General features: G+C 40.2%; 1 protein-coding gene across 1 annotated transcript in view; it reads right to left on the bottom strand.

The window, feature by feature from the left end:
- The window catches only part of Top1 (topoisomerase (DNA) I), a 56,485-nt gene that overhangs the window by 4,416 nt on the left and 31,523 nt on the right, over window positions 1–20,546 (bottom strand). The window contains exons 9-17 of the mRNA XM_013010708.1: window positions 16,902–17,023; window positions 15,264–15,386; window positions 13,994–14,181; window positions 13,592–13,736; window positions 9,049–9,192; window positions 7,761–7,946; window positions 6,900–6,968; window positions 6,352–6,466; window positions 3,291–3,418 (exon numbers count right to left, since the gene is read on the bottom strand). Coding sequence (XP_012866162.1) covers window positions 3,291–3,418; window positions 6,352–6,466; window positions 6,900–6,968; window positions 7,761–7,946; window positions 9,049–9,192; window positions 13,592–13,736; window positions 13,994–14,181; window positions 15,264–15,386; window positions 16,902–17,023 — 1,220 coding nt within the window. The remainder of the gene's footprint in view (window positions 1–3,290; window positions 3,419–6,351; window positions 6,467–6,899; window positions 6,969–7,760; window positions 7,947–9,048; window positions 9,193–13,591; window positions 13,737–13,993; window positions 14,182–15,263; window positions 15,387–16,901; window positions 17,024–20,546) is intronic.

Genomic DNA, 20,546 nt, shown 5'->3' with positions numbered 1-20,546 from the left:
CAGTAACTCTTTTTGAGTGACAATTATCATTGCTATGATGGTTGAAAATGCATTTCCTGCTGTTGGGCTTTAAATCTGGCTGCCAGGTTTTGTTTTTTTTTTAACTGTTTTTTTTTTTTTTCTTTTTTTTTTTTTGGTACTGGGGATCGAACCCAGGAGGTTGCACTTGCTAGGCAAGCACTTTGCCACTGAGCTCCATCCCAGCCCAATGCCAGGTTTTATACTAAGTTACAAGAACATTATAGGAGAAACTCTTAAGGATGAATGAGCCCTTCTCATTCCTTATTTTCTGCCAGCGGTTTGAGAAAGAGTTGCCAGCCTAAAGAAAAGAAAGGAAAAAAAGATACACTGAAGAGAATGTCCAGGAAACTAAAAAACAGAGAACAATGAAAATTAAAAGATTAAAGAGAAGACTGAGGTGAGGACATTCAGTATCTCTCAAAAGCAGAGGTGTAAAAACATTTTTAGATGTGGAGTGTTTTTCCCAAAGGAAACCTTACAGAATTCATCTATATAACAGAAGAGAGCCAGGAGCTGGTGACTCATACCTGTAAACCTAGCTACTCAGGAGGCTGAGACCTGAGGATCGCCATTCTAAGTCAGCCTGGGCAGGAAAGTCTGTGAGCCTCTTACTTCCAATTAGCCACCAGAAAACTAGAAGTGGTGCTGAGGCTCAAGTGGTAAGAGTGCTCGCCCTGAACTGAAGAGCTCAGGGACAGTGCCCAGGCCGAGTTCAAGCCCCATGACCGATGAGAGAGAGGGGGGGGGGAGAGAGAGACCGCCTCCTATTCCATGCTTGTTGGAACTCCTTAAAGCCCCCCCCTGGAAAATAAATTCCTCTTAAGAGTTTGCTTAGAGATACCAGCAGATAATACCTTGGGGCTAGAGTATAAGTCAGTGAGCTTGTGCCGACAGGGCAGGAGAACAGCCTCCCTGTGGTCACCCCGCTGACCTATAGTCAAGAGGGCATCCTAGAGTAAATACATGCTTGCCTCATACACATTGGCCTGCTGTTCATGGAGCTTTTTTTTCATTAGATACACACAGACACACACACAGCCCAAGTAGAGAAACAGAGACTACCATTGTGAGAAAATTGTTAAGTATGTTTTCCTATGAGTGGCTTACTTCCAACATCTATGTTGAAATCCAAAGCGAAGTTAAAGGAACTGATTCTATACACAAAAGCATCACAGACACCATGAGGCAGATTCTTCTTAGGCTAGAAATGCAGCAAACCTCAATCTTTTAACCATTTCTATGAATGCTAAATTGGCAGGGTATGTCTAATTCACTCAAGCATCAAAGACTCCATTGATTCCCTTGGCAAATGGGTGTGTGTTTGCTTTGTGGGTACATAGTAGAAGGTTCCTGGGCTTGGAGGACTCGTCTGGCAGGCAGCCTGAGCTGCCCAAACAGTGGTTCCAGAGTGAGAACAACAAATGACCTCCACATGCTCTAGGGAGGATCTCTTGAATTGGATAAACAGCACCTGAACATGTGTGCTTTGAATTCTGGTGTGGAATGATAACAAGAGGAAAGTAGACAATACCAGATGACTGCCCTTTAACATAGTGGCAGCAAAGGGCAACTGTTAGAATGAGTGGTTTGTAGGATGGCTAATGCTGTGATCAGGGATTCAAGAGGTCTGTAGAGGTATGGTCACTCCTTGTTCATACAGCCATCCCTTCTTCAGAAAAGCCAGAAGGCATCTATAGCATAAACTATGGTGTGTGTGTGTGCCTTTGATCTCCTGGGTATTTATCTTAACATTTCTGCAGAAGGAAAATATTCTAAGCCTAAAGTCATCTACTTATATAGTAAAAACTCCTCATCCCAGTAAAGAATTGTATAAACAGGAAAAAAATTACATCTATACTTTAATTAATCATAATTGTCATTTAGTATTTCTTCTTCAATTATAAATGAGGGAAACACACCATAGAACGTTAAGCACCTCTGACTATCACCAATATGATACTATCATACATTATAGTTGCAGAGTTCTTAGGGTATCATTTATGTCCATTATTACCTCAAAATTTGCAGTAACTATTAGAATCACCACAGACTTAGGAGGGAAATGCTCAATGCCAGGCAGAATGAAGAGAGAGGAAAAGTTACATGAAAGTAGAAACAGACTTGTTTGAACATCAGTCTCTCCCCACAGGGCACACAACAGCCAATATCAACAGATGTTTGATGAACTATATAAAAACATGATTCATGTGCAATGCACAAAAATAAAAACACTGCTAGGAATATGGAGGACTTAAATATCACTGTTTCACCATCTTTTTATTTTGAACCAACTTAATTTAGAAAAGTAACCCCCCCTCCCTTGTCTCTGCAGCACTGAGGATGAAACCCACAGGGCCTTGTGCAAACTGTACAAGGTAGGCTCTATGACTGAGAAATGTTGTATTTGGGGACACTGGTAACATGATTAAAAAAAATTACTACATATTTTTGTAGTACTGGGGATGTAATCCAGGGCCTTACACATACCAGGCAAATTCTCTTTCACTGAGCTATATCCCCAGCCCAGACAATGTATTTTTCTCATGTAAAATAAGGGGGAAAATTAGTAGTTAAAAAGTGCATCAAAAGCCGGGAGCCGGTGGCTCACACCTGTAATCCTAGCTACTCAGGAGGCTGAGATCTGAGGATCACAGTTCAAAGCCAGCCCAGGCAGCAAAGTCCGTGAAACTCTTATCTCCAATAAACCACCAGAAAAACGGAAGTGGCACTATAGTTCAAGTGATACAGCACTAGCCTTGAGCTGAAGAGCTGAGGGACAGACAGCACTGAGGCCCAGAGTTCAAGCCCCACAACCGACAAAAAAAAAAAAAAAAAGTCCATCAAGGGCTGGGAATTTGGCTTAGTGGTAGAATGCTTGCCTAGCTTGCATGAAGCCCTACATTCGATTTCTCCGTACCATATTAAACAGAAAAAGCCATGGCTCAAGAGCTGGGGTGCTAGCTTAAGTAAAAATCAGCTCAGGGGCAATGCCCAGGCCCTAAGTTCAAGCCCCAAGACTGGCAAAAAAAAAAAAGCATCAAAATGAGCATTGTAAAACAGAACTTGTGTTCTCAGCACAAAGACTTCCAGAACGACCTATACCCTGATATTCACCACTAGTATCATTATGACCCTTTATTTATCTTTAACATGGACCTTTCTCATATTGTTTTCCCATCCCAGAAGCCAGATTATAAAAGCCTCTCATGTTCAGCTGATCATCCCAGAGCCAACAAGATTTGCTACCCCACCATTCAAACATGAGATACCTTAGACTGCAAGTTCATCATAGACTTCTCAAAAGTTTTTGGTGGTGCCCTTTGATGGTTACAAAGAATTGCAACAGCTCGATTGGCACGGTTATAAGAAAGAATCTTTGCTGGGATGTTCTCATCCGCTGTAAAGAAAACATGACAGTAAAAGGGTCAGTTTGTATACTAAGAGTGTGTACATGACTGTCTTCCTCGGGAATTTATCTACAAAATATTATTGGCTTTTATCTTACTCAAATTTCTTCCAAAGCATGAGTCAATGGTCATAAAAAAAGTACAGCAAGAAGTTTCCATGTAAGCCAGGTGAATTTCTATCACAAGAACAATTCTGGACCTCTGTAATATATTTCTTTGAGACCTGGTCTACTGTATAGCCCAGATTGGCCCCCAACAATTCTGCCTCAGCTATTCAAGTAACTGGGAATGTTAAGAGTCCCATTGCACTTGTCTTGTCTCTTTATTTTTTTAAATATATTTTTATTGTGAAAATACTGGACAGAGAGGTTACAATTACATGGGTAAGATAATGAACACATTTCTTTTTTTTTGGGTCCAGTCGTGGGGCCTGAACTCTGGGCCTGGGCGCTGTCCCTCAGCTCTTCAGCTCAAGGTTAGCACTCTACCACTTGAGCTACAGAGCCACTTTCGGCTTTTTTCTTTTTTGCTTATGTGGTGCTGAGGAATTGAACTCAGGGCCTCAGGCATGCAAGGCAAGCACTCTACCACTGAGCCAGCTTCCCAGCCCCATGAACACATTTCTTATCAAGCATTGTAGCCTCCTGCTTTGTTCCCCCTTCCCATCCCTTCGTATTCTCCCCCACGCCCATCCCTCCCACCAAAGTTGTAAAGTTCGTTTTTCGACATAACGACTTATACATCTCATTATTGCAATGGGTCCTCCTGTATCCCTGTTTTAACAATTTGTTTTTTTCCCTTCCCCTCCACATATACCAACATCATATATAGTGAAAGCAGGGGTTATACCGTGGGGGAGGGACATACAAGGCAACAAAGACATAATCTTATAAATATGTTAGAAACAATCACATGAAAGATCTCCCTTTCTTTCTTTTTTTTTGGTCAGTCGTGGGGCTTGAGCTCTAGGCCTGGGAGCTGTTCCTGAACAATTCAGCTCAAGGCTCTGATTTTCCACTTGAGCCATAGCTTGTCTTGTCTTTTTAACAGTACAATGAAATATGCAACTTCTTTTACTCCAGGAGTTTGGTCATTTACTTAACCACCTAATATAGCCTATAAAGGAAATGTAGAATAGGGGCTGGGCCTGATAGTGCATGTATATAATCTCAGGTAATGGAGGGTGAAGGATCATGAGTTCAAGACCAGCCTGTGCAAAATTAGTGAGATCCTAGTCTCAAAAACAAAATACAAACAAAAAGGATTGGAGCCATGGATCAAGTGGTAGACAGTTTTGATGCTCTGATTCTATCCCCATTACTTCAGAGTAGGAACATGTATGTAACTAGGGAAGTTGGTAGAGAGTAAAATGAGAGGACCTTAAAATTTTACATTTTAAAGACAGAAGACAGTATATGTTATTATTATTATTATTTTTTTTTGTCAGTAGTGAGGCTTGAATTCTGGGCCTGAGCGCTGTCCCTCAGCATTTTAGCTCAAGGCTAGCACGCTACCACTTGAACTACAGTGCCACTTCTGGTTTTCTGGTGGTTTACTAGAGATTAAGAGTTTCACCGAATTTCCTGCCTGGGCTGGCTTTGAACCTCGATCCTCAGATCTCAGCCTCCTAAGTAGCTAGGATTACAGGGTGCCCAGCTACTTTATTATTTTTTGTCAGTTGCGGACTTGAACTCAGCCTGGGCACTATCTTGAACTTTTTTGCCCGCAGTTAGTGCTCTACCACTTTGAACCACAGCTCTACTTCCAATTTTTGGGTGAATTGGAGATAAAAGAGTCTCAGATACTTTCTTGCCCAGGCTGGCTTTGAACTGCAATCCTAAGATCTCAGCTTCCTCAATAGCTAGAATTAGAGGTAGGAGCCATCAGTGCCTTTATGTTTTAGAAAGAAAAATTATGTCATCCAAAACAAATTTTTACTTGTGCTATGTAGCATTCCTTACATTTCTACCCTACAATTCTGAACCTCAACATGGATCTTATATTTTCTGTATAGTCTAAAGACCATTAGACAAATTTCCAAAAGAACTTAGAAATTCAGTGGTGACTGAACCCAAGAGTTCATGGCAAGGAGCCTGAGGATATTTAAAAAACACTGCTTATTCTTATGGAAAGATTGGGGAGATGAACAGAATCCTTAGGAAAGATTTGCTCCTACATTATTGTGATAACCATGACAACTTTATTCTCCAATGTAACAGGGCATTATAGCACTGTCTTCACCCTGTGAGCTTTCAAAGCAGATGGAAAGCTCCTGTTCACATTCCTTGAATTTAATCTGTAAGTTAGAATGGGGAAGGAAAAGCACCAATTCAATGGTTCCATTCTTCTTTCCTTTCCCTCTTTCTCTTCTTCCCTCCCTCCCTTCCTTCCTTTCTTTGTTGGACGTGAGCCTTGAACTTTGGGCCTGGGTGCTGCCCCTCAGCTCTTCAGCTCAAGGCTAGTGCTACCACTTGAGCCACAGCACCACTTCCGGTTTCCTGGTGGTTTATTGGAGATAAGACTCTCACGGGACTTTCCTGCCCAGGCTGGGTTTGAACTGCGATCCTCAGATCTCAGCCTTCTGAGTAGCTAAGATTATAGGTGTAAGTCACCAGCGCTCAGCAACAATGGTTATTTCTTTTAATTTTTTTTTTTAGGTCCAAGACCAGTGGTACTCCAAACCTTGGCACCTGCCATTTTCACTTATTGACTAGCACTCTAATAACTAAGTCATGCCTCCATCCCCTGATTCAATGTTTATATAACTAAGCTTTAGCTCTCTATTAGAAGCCAGGGGGAGAAAAGTTTATGTTCACAATAATGAGGTGAAAAAGAAGATCTAATATGGGACTTAGCTAATTAAGCAAGGATACTGACTCTACCAGCAGAGGTGTAGACAGCCTGGGTGGCCAAGCATACTTACGGGCTGTCAGTTCTTTTAGCTGCTGCTGTAGTGTGATAGAGGCATTGTACGTGCGGAATACCTTAGCTGTCAAGCCTTCCATGAGATCCTGAAGATGTTTATTTAGGATACCAGTCTGCAGGAGACAAGATGTTAAGATATTGGGATTGAGGTACATGTCACAATCTTGTCAAGTTTACTCCCTTCAAGTAGGAAGTTAGAAAAAGGAGAACATCCTATATTCCAAGATAAAAGTACTTTAATCTGTTAATAAAGCAAATTTATCCTCCCCTATTAAGAACTTCCCAATTAAGGTATCAGAGGAGAGTCCTGGGTCTACAGCAGAGGTGGCTGGGCAACCAGCTCAGGGAAGGCTCTGCAGGGAACAAGGGAGGATACAAGGCAGGGCTCATCTAGTCCTTGCCTGGAGGCTTAAGCAGTGATCTGAAACAGGCAAGAGATCTGCTGTATGCCCAAAGGGACAAAGAGTACATTAAAATGCCGTAAGACAGGAGAAAGGGCCCAAGCCCAACTTGGACTTCTTCTAGCTCTGTGCGGTGTCCACTCACATTGAGTCTATCAAAAAGATCATCCTCGGGCTGCTTGTTCTCCATAAATAGTTGCAAGTTCTTAAAAACCTAAAAGAAGTAAGTGAAATCTAATCAATAATCTCTTTGCAAGCTTTACTTTAGAAATATATTTCAGACTCACAAACACTTTCAAAAAAGAGAAAAGGCACAAGGACTACCCATACATCCTTTACTTAGTCACGTGTATTAGGTATGTACATACACAATTATCTGTTCCAAGTCAGTTGTGGGTGCATATTGTATAACTTTTAATCCTAGACACTTTACTGTGTGCTTCCCAAGAATGAAGTCACATCATACTTAGCAGTTGAATACATTTAATATTGATATACATGTTATCTAATGGGCTCTAGTTCTCTGTTGGTTCAAAGATTGGGACAGGACTGTGGAGCTACAGAAACCTCTACTGTGATGAGGCTAGACTTGGAGACTAAAATGTTACTTTTTTTTTACTAAGGATGTGGGGCGAAGCTGAGCAAAGACACAAGGTAAAAAATGTGCAAGATAACCAGCTGATGCTACAACATGACTAAATCATTAAAACAAAATATAGTGGAGGCCAATCACACATTGAGTGTGCTTCAAGGGCAACTTTCTGCTTCAGACTTTGTTGAATACTGAATACTGCTCTAAGGCTACCTATCATTCCCAGAGAAAGTATCACAGGAATGGGAAGAAGGACTAACTTAAAGGATGCACAGCAAACCAAATACTTTTTCTCTCTCTTTCATGTCATTCTTGCAGGTTAGTTCCAAGCAAAGTGCAGAGCACACAAAAAATATTTAAATGGACAAAGAAATGAAAAGGTAGTCTAGGAAGCACAGAGCCACCTTCACTTACTCGTTTCTCAACTGGGACCTTGTTATAGTATCTGATTGAGTCCTTCCCAAGGAAGTCAAACTCTACCACATATTCCTGACCATCCAATTCTGGATGCAGATTGATGTGCTCCACACGAAGTGAACAGCAACCCACAGTATCTGCTGTTTCTCCTTCTTCTTTCTCATTGCCTGCTCTCAGAGCAAGCTGTCCAAGGGAGAGGGGGGAAAAAAAAAGGTTAGCATGAAAGATGCGAGCCAGTGTACCTCACAAGCTGTCTAGAAAATCCTAATTCTTCTCAAGGACAGAGTGCATCAGTCTGCATGGCCTGGAAACTTTAGCTTCTGCAGTATGACTTTTATGAAATCCAGAAGGGTACTATATTCAAAGATCCAAGCTTCTCTACTCTCAGAAATGGAAACAGAGGAAGAAAACAAAACAAAAAAGGAAATAACACTTAAAATAATGAGGGACTATTTCTATTCAAGGCAATTACACTAAAAAACAAAAACAAAAAAACACCTAGTCTTCGGTTAGCTGTTAGTGGCTCATACCTTTAATCCTAACAACTCAGAAGAGTAAGACGATGAGGGAAAAAAAATTCAACGTTAACACAGACAGTAAAATCTCATTTCCAATTAACTAGCAAACTGCTAGATTGGAGTCATGGCTAAAGTGTCAAGTGACAGCTATGAGCTCATTAATCAAGTGCAAAGCCTTGAGTTCAAGCCACATAACTGGCAAGAAATAAACAAAAAACCTAATGTCTTAATTCTGCTATAATTGAGAATTTGTGCCAAAATACAAGCAATGCAAAAATTAACAGTACTAAGAAATTAGAGATCTACAGCACTGTTGGGTGAGGAGGCTGAGATCTAAGGACTATGGTTCAAAGCCAGCCCAGACAGGAAATTCTTAACTCCAATTAACCACCAAAAAACCACAAGTGGAGCTGTGGTTCAAAGTGGTAGAGATTAGCCTTGAGTGAAAGCACTCAGGGACAGCACCCAGGCCCTGAGTTCAAGCCCCAAATCCAACCAAAAAAAAAAGATGATTATAGGATTGTCTTTCAAATAGTAGTTGTGATAAATTAGTAGTTGGTTATGAATTATAAACATCAACTTTCCTAAAAGAATGAAATAAGGTAGAAATATGTCTCACTGCTCATAGTAAAATTAAGTAATGGTTTGTGTAACTTTTGATTCAGTTACATACAAATGCGCGCGCGCGCGCGTGTGTGTATGTGTGTGTGTGTGTGTGCACGCATGCACTGGGTTGTGATATAAAAGAGTATTTTTATTGTGGGTACCTTGTCAATGAAGTAGAGTGCTACAGCTCTCTGCCGGACTTTCATCTCTTTGGATTTCCAGTCTTCTCGGTACTGGTTTCGGATCTTGTCCACACACTTTTTCAGCCGTCTAGCAGTCTCGTATTTCTGCCAGTCTTTCTCACCCTGCAAAGACCCAACCCCAAAGGTGGATTACTTTAGGACAAATGAGTACAAATAATTTTGAATATTCAAGTTTAGAGCTCTGAAACAAACAGCAAGAACTTGAACTTAAGCATGGTTGAAAAGGCAGAGCTGAAGAGAAAGTCTAGGGCACTAACCCATGGAGAAGACATCCTGCCCCATTTTCACTGTCGAGCACAACTAGTCCTGTCAAATTGCAAAGAAAGCTTTTAGACTATCATCCTGTAAAATGCTCATCTCTTGGGAAGAGCACAGAAAGCACATCCCAGAACTGACTTCTGTCAACACAAAGGGCATCAACATTGCTCTCATATCAGCAGCATAGGTCCATTGCCCATCTGTGACCAACTGTAGTTTTCTTCTAATTCTCAATTCCATTAAGTTTAAGACAACCATTCAGTTTGATAGAGCTGTCAAAGATACAGAACCAAAGACTAAAACATGTAATTACAAGGAGCACATCAAATACCATTTTTTGCTTACATATTTATAAGTGTTCCTTGATAAGATTGAGAGAAACAATGTCTCTGGGAAGACTTTTATTATTTTTTGGCCAGTCATGGGGTGGACTTAAACTCAGGACCTGGACACTGTCCATGAGCTTCTTTTGCCCAAGGCTAGGACTCTACCACTTAAGCCACAGCTCCACTTCTGGCTTTTTTTGTTTATGTGGTACTGAGGAATCAAACCCAGGGCTTCATGCATGTCAGGCAAGCAAGCACTCTACCACTAAGCCACATTGCCAGCCCCCCACCACCCTTTTTAAAGAAAATGCGAAAACTTTTGGTATAAGCTTGAAATTTTGATTCTAAAGCTAATGAAAGACTAAAACGTATGGAAAAAAACTAAGCAACCGAGCAAATATTTTTGTTAGTATGTTGAATGGGAACAGACTCATAAGCAAAGATTATAAAAATATTGAGTAAGAAAGACAAGGAAAGGGGAAAATTTTCAAGAAATCTCAGGGAGGCAGAGAGTATTGTAAGGTTACTACATGGCATAATCGTAAGGAAGAATTTAAGAATCTCTGACACCAAAACTAGTAACTTTTCCCAGCCCCAAACCCCTAATTCTTGTATCTTATATTTATCTAAAGGACTGACATCTCTGGATGGTAATGCAAAGTTAAAAACTATTCAGTGCGTTGTCAAATTCCAACCTTTGAATATGTCATTGTTATACTGAGTAGAAGACAGTCTAAGAGAAGATTGAGAGTTCAAGAGGTCATGTGCACAATGCTATCACCCCTGGAGGTCTGTAATGACTCCTCTTGAGATCCATCCCAGTTGGCTTTTAAAGTCAGACATACTATCTTGGGTAGTAATTCCGAGTAGGGCCTACTACCTCTAGGTGACTTCTAAGTTTCCTACCATAATCAACACCTAGAAACTTGCACAAATATTTACTGTGTAGAGCAGTGTTGTATGGATAAAACTGTCTGGGCTTTCTACTCTTGAGATGTTCCACCTGACCCACCAAACAAGGATCACAATTTTCTGAGCGGCATACACCATATGTATGATCTGTTCACTTCTCTCCATCCCCACTGCCATGGTCTATCTGGGTCATCATCTTTTTTTGCAGGGATTGCAACTACCTTCTATTGGTTTCACAACTTCTTGTTTGTGTTCAAACTGGTCTCTACAACATAGCAGTCTGAACAATCAATTATGTTACGAGTCTGATATTATTTGCCTCTTTAAAATCTAGGTTAAGTGGCTTCCTTTTGGACTTAGTAAGAGCTAAAGATCTGGCTCAACCTCCCCCTCCCCCCCATAGCCTCTTCTTACACTCTTTTTGCTCACCATATGTTATCTACCACAATGCTGCTTTCTTTATGTCCTCAAAACTACCAAGCTTTTTCTTACCTCGGGTATTTCACTGGAAAACTCTTCTAACTCTTTCCTATTCAATTCTTATTTACCTCAAGACAGCTTTTCATGAACCCCAGATGACAGCAACCAAGTCTAGTATATTCTCAAATGGTACCTTTAGCATCTGCTTTGCAACATTTATGGACAGTTTATAAAGAGAATGTGTTTACGCCAAGCCTATAAATCTTGGCTGGCCGCAGTTTGGCAGCAAGATATCGCAGGAAAGTATAAGGAAACTAAGGGATGTGAAGGGTAAACAAAAGGAGGAAGCTGCAATGCTTGGTAAGAAATGTACGCATTATCCTGCCCATGTAATTGTAACCCCTCTGTACAGTATCTTCACAAATAAAATAAAATAAAATAAGAAAGTATAAGGAAACTAAAGAGCTTAGAATCTAAGAAGATCAAAGTCACTGTTACCAGATATCAGATCTTAGGTAAGTTTTTGTTTAACTCCTACAGGTTAAGTTTATTCATCTACAGAATGGCGAAGAAGTAAGTATGTAACAAGTATATACTGGTTAGAGAATCAAATGTCACTGGGGGCCAGTGGCTCATGCATGTAATTCTAGCTGTTCAGGAGGCAGAGATATGAGGATCGTGGTTCAAAGCCAGCCCAGGAAGAAAAGTCCTTGAGAATCTTATCTCCAATTAACTACTCAAAAACCCGAAGTGGAGGGGGGGGGTGGGGCTACAAGTAGTAGAATGCTAGCCTTGAGCAGAAGAGCTCAGGGACAGTGCCCAGGCTGACTTCAAGCACCATGACCACCACCACCAACAACAAAAAAGAATCAGATGTCAACTTATATAAAAATAATTTTTAATAGTAATACAATATTCATTAACTTGATAATTTATTGTGGTATAAAATATACATAAACCTTAGCACTAGTAACATTAGTACATTCATGATGTTTTACTAGTTGATAATTTTTTGGGAGGAGGGGAAGGGGTCAGTCGGGGCTTGAACTCTGGGCCTGGGCACTGTCTGGGAGCTCTTCAGCTCAAGGCGAGAGCTCTACCACTTGAGCCACAACACCAGATCCTCAGATGTCAGCCTCCTGAATAGCTAGGATTACAGGTGTGGAACCACCAGCACCTAGCTAGTTGATAATTTTGTTACCTCTTTTACATCCCTATCTTTTTTTAAGATCACTGTTCAAGATTATAGTGTGTCTGGGCTGGGAAGGTGGCTCCAGTGGTAGTGCTTGCCTTGCATGCATAAGACCCCAGGTTTGATTCCTCAGCACCACATAAGCAGAAAAAGCCAGAAGTGGCACATGGCTCAAGTGGTAGAGCCTTGAGCTGGAGAGCTGAGGGACAGCGCCCCAGTCCAGAGTTCAGGCCCCATGACTGACCAAAAAATAAAAGGATTACAGCATGTCAAAGGAAAGTTACTAGAAATAGCCAAAGCAGGTACAGCAAGCTGACAAACGAGATCCCAACACAGTTTTGCTTTTCAATTACTTGTCAATCAATAAACCCCACCACACATGTATATAACATAATTTATGGTGGTTTTCACATGTATCAACCCATCTGGTCCTGGGAGAACCCACCTGGCTAAGACAAAAAAGTCAGAAGAGAGCTGGGCCCTGGTGGTTCACGCCTGTAGCCCTAGCTACTCAGGAGGCTGAGGATCATGGTTCAAAGCCAACCCGGGCAGGAAAGTCCATGAAACTCTTATCTCTAATAAACCAGAAAACCAGAAGTGGTGCTGTGGCTCAAGTGGCAGAGCACTAGCTTGAGCTGAAGAGCTGAGGGACAGCACCCGGGCTCAGAGGTCAAGCCCCACAATCAACAAAAAAGAAAAAAAAGTCAGAAGAGTATATAAGACTCTAGATTTAACATCTTTTCTCTAGATTTAGAGAAAAATTCTCATCCTAAGTGCCAATAAAAATGAGAAGAGGAACTGGGCATCAGTGGCTCCTGCCTGTAGTGCTAGCTAATCAGGAGGTTGAGACCTGGAAAACTGCAGTTCAAAGACAGCCAGAAGTACAATCTGTAAGATTGCATCTTGAATTAACTAACAAAATGCAAGAATGAAGGCATGGCTCAAGTGGTAGAATATCTGCCATGAGCATGCAAACCGAGAGCGCAAGGCACTAAGTTCAAGCCCAATACTCACACCAAAACCCAAACAATAACAACAACAAAACAAAAGGATGTTCATAACAATCTTCAATCATACTGTGCTCAAGGGACAGCAAGCAGGGACTGTGAAGGCTAGGACTGCACCTGAAATGTTAAACAACACAATTCAAGCACCAAGCACTCTGTGCCTGGCAAATACTGGGATTTCAGTATTTGTGACTTGATAAGATTACAATGTACACAAAAAATGGATCCCATCTTAGACAGGTATTTAGATAATGCTAACCTTAAAAGTATTTGCCTCCTTTTAGTGCAGAGTGTTTCTGTCTAAGTAAGTCTAGATGACAAGAACATTACATTTCAATAAGAAGATTATCAGCTTCCCACTGGTACAGCCTTAGCTTCCCTCTTACCTTGATTCGTGAACTGGGATTCAACATGATGTATTTAATGGAACCCTGGATATTCTCTGTCCAGGAAACCAACCAAGTAACCTTGTTATCATGTCGGACCTCTTTCCACTTATGGCCTGGGGGAGGAGATGGAACCTTGGCATCTCTGTGGAAATAACCAAACAAGTAGACAGTGAAATCAAAGTGAGAAACAATTTCACCTTTCATAGTTTAAGTGGAGGTCAGCTACTAAATATTTATGTCCAAGTTTCCTCCTTACAAGTCAATCCTGTAAAATACTTGGAGACCTAGCCATGGAAATAGACCATGCTGTTCTTAAGTGTTTCCAGTCCAAAGCACTGGCAATGAAGAAAGCCTTCCACCTAATTTCTGGCCACAGAGTTTGATGAACTTTGTGCTCACTTGCTACAGTTGATGATTATGTCCTCAGGCATGATCCTTCTTTTCAGCATGCCCATCTTAGGGTGGTTACCACGGCCACGGAAAAGCCCAGGAGGTTCTATCTTGAAGTTGGCAATCCTCTCTTTGTGGTTATCCATAATACAGAAGCCATATTCTTTCAGTAATTTTTCATTTTCTTCTTTGATTTTCTGGAATATAGTAAGGAAGTATTTAATGGGTGTTCAAAATTACTGCTCTTACTTATAGGAGAAAGGTCAATATAAAGTCTAAAATTCACTAAGAAATAACTCAAAGGAAAAGTTCTAGTGGATTTTTCTAATTTATAACAACGCCCCCCCCCACACAAGCCAATCTACCTAGAATAAGATTTCAGTTATGGGTTCAAACAAAACTCTCTGTATACATGGATAAGTATTCCAAAAACAAAGCTTTTAAGTTTTAAAACACCATTTAAACCTAACCTAAGTCTGAAACAATTATCATTCTTATACTAATTCAATAATTTTTAATCTAAGGACTAAAAGAATATTCAATGGCCTAAATTATATATAGACATACAAGTCTTTTAAAATAATGAATCTACAGGGCCTTAAAGAACAAAGAATAACTTAATATCCATAACTCCTTGGAAAAAATAAAACCCAAGTCTGGATTTCTCTAGGTCAGGGCTTGGCAACATTTTCTAGATAGAGTATTCTAGGCTTGAGGGCCATACAACTGCAACTACTAGTCTCTGACACTGCTGCATAAAAAGGAGCCAGAGGGAATAGAATATAAGTAGATATATCTGTATAAAAACAGGCAGCCTGTAGAAGAAAATGAGATAGATACTGGAAAAATCCTTTAGCAATGATAATGGCCAAGACTGTGAAATGCAGATGGATCAGTATGGCACTAGATTCCAGCACAAAAAAAACAGAGGCTCGTGGCCAGCATTATTTCACCTGTCTCAAGAGGATCAAAAGGCCTTGGTAGGACAGGTTTCCCCATCGTTAAATATCATACTAGTGAAGCTACTGACTGCTGCTGTTTGAGTCAATGGAACACTAGGGTTCTGAGCTAATGTAACGAAAGTGCTCATTCACAATTTTTAGTCTAAGTAAAATCCTTAAGAAAGTTTAGTATTTATCAGCTGAGAATCTTAAATCTTTAGCATAGAGTAATGTGAAATTACTGAAGTTAATGCTGTGTCACAACAATCTAAGAAGAAACTTAGATGAGCAATTCACTATTCCATAATTGCCTAGAGACTTAATAAATTCTGTAGTACCAATTTTTCTTCCTTGCTCATCTGTTTCCGAGCTTCCGACTGGGCTTTGAAATATTGGCTCATCTGGGTAAAATCACATTTGCTTAGGTTGGTGATAGTATTCTTCTCATCATTAGTCATTTCCTAGTTTAACAAAAAGGAGGAGATAAAAGAATGTAAATATACTAAGATGTCCTTTGGTTTCTTTATTAAAGTAAAGCACTTTAAAAAACAAACAAACATAGGATGACTGGAGAGGTAGGTAATATTGATTGGTGATAACATCAATTTCATTTTTTTAGATTCTGGTTTTAATCAAGACCTTGACATTTGCTAGGTAGTCACTCTACTACTAGCCCAGATTGAACTACCATCTTCTTATGTGGTGCTCCCCCAAAGCTGGGATGATGGGTATACCATGTCTAGCAATTTCATTGGTTGAGACAGGATTTCATTTTTTTTGAATGGTAACTCCAATCTTAGCCTCCCAATTAGGATTACAGGCATGAGCCACTGTGCCTGACTTTAGTAAAATTTGAAAAATATATTTTGCTATTTTTTTCTGTTGTAAAATACTAATCTGGTATAAAAAATATTTTAAATAACTTATAAGTGAGTCAGAGAACTCATGTAGTTCCTTTAAATTGGCCCAAGTCCTGGGCATATGAGTATCAGTTTAAGAAGCATGAATACGTATCAATTATTTTAGTAATTAAGGAAATATTTTCATACACTTTCTCTCCATGAACTATAGACTTCAGAGTTAGTTCAGGAGATAAACTTCAGTTCAGTCTTGATCCACAGTACTCAAACCAACATTAGTGGGGTTTAAAAATTACCTAGGCCAGGTCGAGAGCTGATGGCTCATTCCTGTAACCCTAGCTGCTCATGGGGTTGAGATCTGAGGATCACAGTTTGAACCAGCTCAGGCAGGAAGGCTGTGAGATTCTTCTCTCCAATTAACTACAAAATATACTCGTTACCTGATTTATGAAATGGTAACCCCTCTGTACATCAACTTTAAATGATAATAATAACAACAACAACAATAATAATAATAAACTTTTTATAAGCCCAAAGTGGAGCTGTGGCTCATTTAGAATGCTAGCCTTAGACACAAAAATGGGAGGGACAGTAACCAAACCCTGAGTTCAAGCCCTGAGACTGGCACCAAAAAACTTAAAAAAATAAATAACTACCTAGCCCAAATTAGTCTCTGTGGTTTCAAAAGCAGAAAATATATAAAAAAACAGATAACTAAGAATCAAGACAGATTGGGATGTCAGATTCCTATCTCCCTTTTCAACAGAAGACAGGACAGTCCTATAGGGGTAAACTTTCCATTGCTCAACTGGAATTGAGGTTTTTCAGTTTGACCTAATCTGATAACCCCCTTCCTGTAGCCACATGAGAGTTGAGAGGAAAGAAATAGTATCTAATTGTCCAGAAACCTCATTAATATAGTGAGACTAAAACAAAAAACTAAAAACTAAAAAAAACAAAAAAACAAAAAAAACCCTGAACTTTCAGTAGAATAAAAAGTTCATAGTTCATAAAGCTCAGATTTTATACCAGAGATTTGTTAAAACCTCTTCATATTTGACATACAATCAACATTTTTGCCAGCTACTATATTAATATATGGGCCACATACAATACCTTTCTCCAGTCTTTAAAGAAATTTTTCCTAAATATTTCCTTAGTAGTATATTCATGGTCGAGCATTTTTGCAAAGAATGTAGCTACTTCTTCTGCTTTGGGGCTCAGCTTCATGACTTTACCTAGAGGAAAAAGTGGTTCCAAAAAGTAAGGTACAGTCCTCATATTCCAAGTATAAATACTGAGTGCTGGAGACTTCTGTAGTTTACCTTTCCAAGGTAACAAAGATCTGGTGACACAGTTACAACAACGACAACAACAACAAAGACGACATACTGATTTATATCTACTAGTATAGATTCTGCTTGTCTTTAGTAGATATTTACCTGGGTCATTGTCTGGAGACTATGTCAGTTAATTGTTCCCAGGTGCCTGCTCAGGACAGGGATGACCTGGGGAAGGCCATTCTTCCTTTTCCTTTCTGCAAGCAGGGTCCTTTACACCTCTTCAATGGTTTTTAAAAATGAAATCCTCAGAGGGACTCCTGCCACTGCTAAGCTAAGCAGCCTCTGTTCAAGAAGGGGAGGAAGGGAGAGGGCAGGGAGTGGAAGAAAGGAATTGTGGGGAAAAGAAATAGGCATCTTTCTTCTTCAAAAGTTAGGTGGGTGGAATATGAATGAAAAAAAAAATATCCATAGCAGGCAAGCCCAGATTTCCCATATGAGAAGCCTAAATAAGTCTTTCCTCTAGAACCTTGCACTCAGAGTGTGGCTCACAGACTACACGGAATATTGGGCCCCAATCCTAAACTAACTGAGTCAGAAATTGTATTTTTATAATGACCATTTGCACATTTGAGTTGGCAATGCACTGCTCCTTTAGTTCTGCTCAGAATACCCGTTTTCCAGATACTGGAGCACAGGTACTACAAGGCTGCCTTCTTCAGAAAAACAGAATTCACTTGTAGTAAAAAAGATAGCTGGAGTTCCTAGTAATATGCAAGTATTTATGTAAAAGCTGCTCTAAAGGAGCCCTTTTGTTTCACAATGAGCTAACTGGTAAAATCTTGATGAAGCCTGTGGTTTTTATTAGATAATAATACAGGGAAATGGAAGTATTTGATTGTTTAATTGTTTGTCTATTTATGGTAGTGCTGGGATTTGAGGCTTCATGCTTGTTATAGGCACTCTACTGCTCGAGTCATGCTTCCATCCAGCTCTAGCCTACTTTGTAAACCAATACTTTAAAACTTAGAACCAGTTTCCATTTGTTTTTCTTGAAATTCAACTTTGCAACACCACCTGGAATTAACCTATACATAATAAAAAGCACTTGGTTATATGTTAAATGAAGTTCAATATAGACCTATTTACTATTATATAGGTATTAATTTTAATTCAATTAAAGGACTGCATACTTGTTACAGAAACTTAAAACTTAGCCAAAATCTATCCACTGAAAAATATGAATATGTTTCAACTCATGAAGGTTGAAAGTTATCATTCACACACACAAAAAAAACTCAGTTGATGGAAATCTGCTTGGAAGCCATAATTTAAGAGGCCAACAGGTGGCACAGCTTCCCCTCTCAAGCTTTAGAATAAAAAACTAGACACAGCAAGGCATAGCTCACTACTATAATTCTTCTAATACTTGATATCAGGAGGATAAAGGGCAGAGGCCAGCCCAAACAAAAGTCCAAATGATTTAATCCAAATCAATAAAAAGGGCTGCCTACAGTGGAATGTGCACACCTGTTATTCCTCCTATATAGGAGGAGCACAGCCCAGACAGGTTCCCAGCATAAACAGTGAATGTCAGTGGCTCATTCCTATACTCCTAACTACTTAGTAGACTGAGATTTGATGATCATGGTTTGATTTGAAGCCAGACCCAGCTGAAAAGTCCCTGAGACTCTCTCCAAAATAAAAAATAACTAGCAAAATGCCAGAATGGGGGTATGTGGTTCAGGTGGTAGAGCACCAACCCAACCATGAGCAAGAAAAGCTGATCAAGAGCTTAAGGCCCTAAATTCAAGCCCCATACCAGGAAAAGAACAGTGAGGGAGAGAGGAAAGGAAAATGAGCAAGTGAGAGAGTGGAGGGGAGAGGAGTGGGTTGGTAGATAGATAGGAGAGGGCGACAGGAAGAGAGGGGGAGAGAGAGAGCATAAGGGGGGAGAGAGAGGGAGAGAGAGGAAAAAGAGAGAGATAGAGAAAAAAAATCGAGCATGAGAGCACATATACATGTAAGCAAGCAAAAGGGGTTGGAGAGCCAGGCTTGAAGCTAAAATTAGAGGCTTCTTGCTCTTTCCGGAACTATCGAACTGAGGCCTAAGTCAGAGTTGCCAGTAAAATTGTAACACACCTCATAAGGAAAATATTAATCCAGGTGAGGTGGTACTGCCTATGATACCAGTTACTTGGGAGGGTGAGGCAGAAGGATCCTGTTTGAGGCCAGGTGGGTTACAAAGTGAGACTCTGTGTAAAAAAAATAAAAGTAAAAGTAAAGAACAAAATAAAATAATGAAAACAAATTTTTTGTTTTGTTTGGGGGCTTGAACTCAGGCCCTGGGTGTTGTCCCTGAGCTTTTTGCTCAAGGATGGAAATTTACCACTTGGCCACAGCTCTAATTCCAGCTTTTTGGTGGTTAATTGGAAATAAGAGTCTCAGGGGCTGGGAAGGTGGCTCAGTGGTAGATCACTTGCCTTGCATGCAAGAGGCCCTGGGTTCGATTCCTCAGCACACATAAGCAGGAAAAAAAAGCCGGAAGTGTCGCTGTGGCTCAAGTGGTAGAATGCTAGCCTTGAGCTGAAGAGCTGAAGGACAGCGCCCAGGCCCAGAGTTCAGGCCCAATGACCGAACCCCCCCTCACCCCCCCAAAAAAAAAGAGTCTCAGAACTTTGCTGCCTGGACTGACTTTGAACATCGATCCTCAAGTCTCAACTTCCTGAGTAGCTAGGAATACAGGTGTGAGTGAGTCATTAGTGTCTGGCCATAAATATTTGGATGGCAAGAATATAAGCAGTTCTCTGGAATATTTGGTATAAACTAAATATGAACAGTATTTAAAACAAACAGACACTTGGCTAAATTCTGTTCTAATAGAGAAAGTTATTGTGATGGATCTTGTTTTAAATGAGCTGTCAAAAATGAAGTAACAGCTTTTCACAGCAGTGGTGGGAGGACAACTTGAAGGTTCCTGGCAATGACAGCACTTTGTGGAATAGGTTGAGATCCAGGAAATGGAAAATGCTGAGTCAGAGCTGAAACTGAAGGTCCTTATAGCAGAGGAGACAGCAATTCTGTGCTCCAGCCAGCACAGGCCCCACCTCCACAGCAAGAGAATTCTCCGGCAGCCTGGGCAGCATTTACAGTATCAGTCCTTACTGTAAAGTGAGAGTTTATATAATAAAACAGAAAAAAAAATATCCCAGAGGGAAGGCCAAGTAAGAAAATGCTAGAGCCCTAGAGCTCCTATAGTTGGAAGGGACAGGGGGAGGGATCATAGGCACCAGTAACTACTACAGGCCTTGGTCTCACATCTTAGAAAGAGAAACCCATAGACTAGGTCATCTAGCTATCCCTCCAATCACTTCAAACCTTTTCCAATTGAGCTTTCTGAAGCTCTCAGTAAGCTCAGACTAGAGCTACAGAATATCTGCACTAACTCTAGTCTTACATTCTTTGCTTTTTTTTTTTTTTT

Source organism: Dipodomys ordii, unplaced genomic scaffold, assembly GCF_000151885.1.
Source record: "Dipodomys ordii isolate 6190 unplaced genomic scaffold, Dord_2.0 Scaffold13, whole genome shotgun sequence".
Classification (NCBI taxonomy): Eukaryota; Metazoa; Chordata; class Mammalia; order Rodentia; family Heteromyidae; genus Dipodomys; species Dipodomys ordii.
This window is presented reverse-complemented; position numbering and strand designations above follow the sequence as displayed.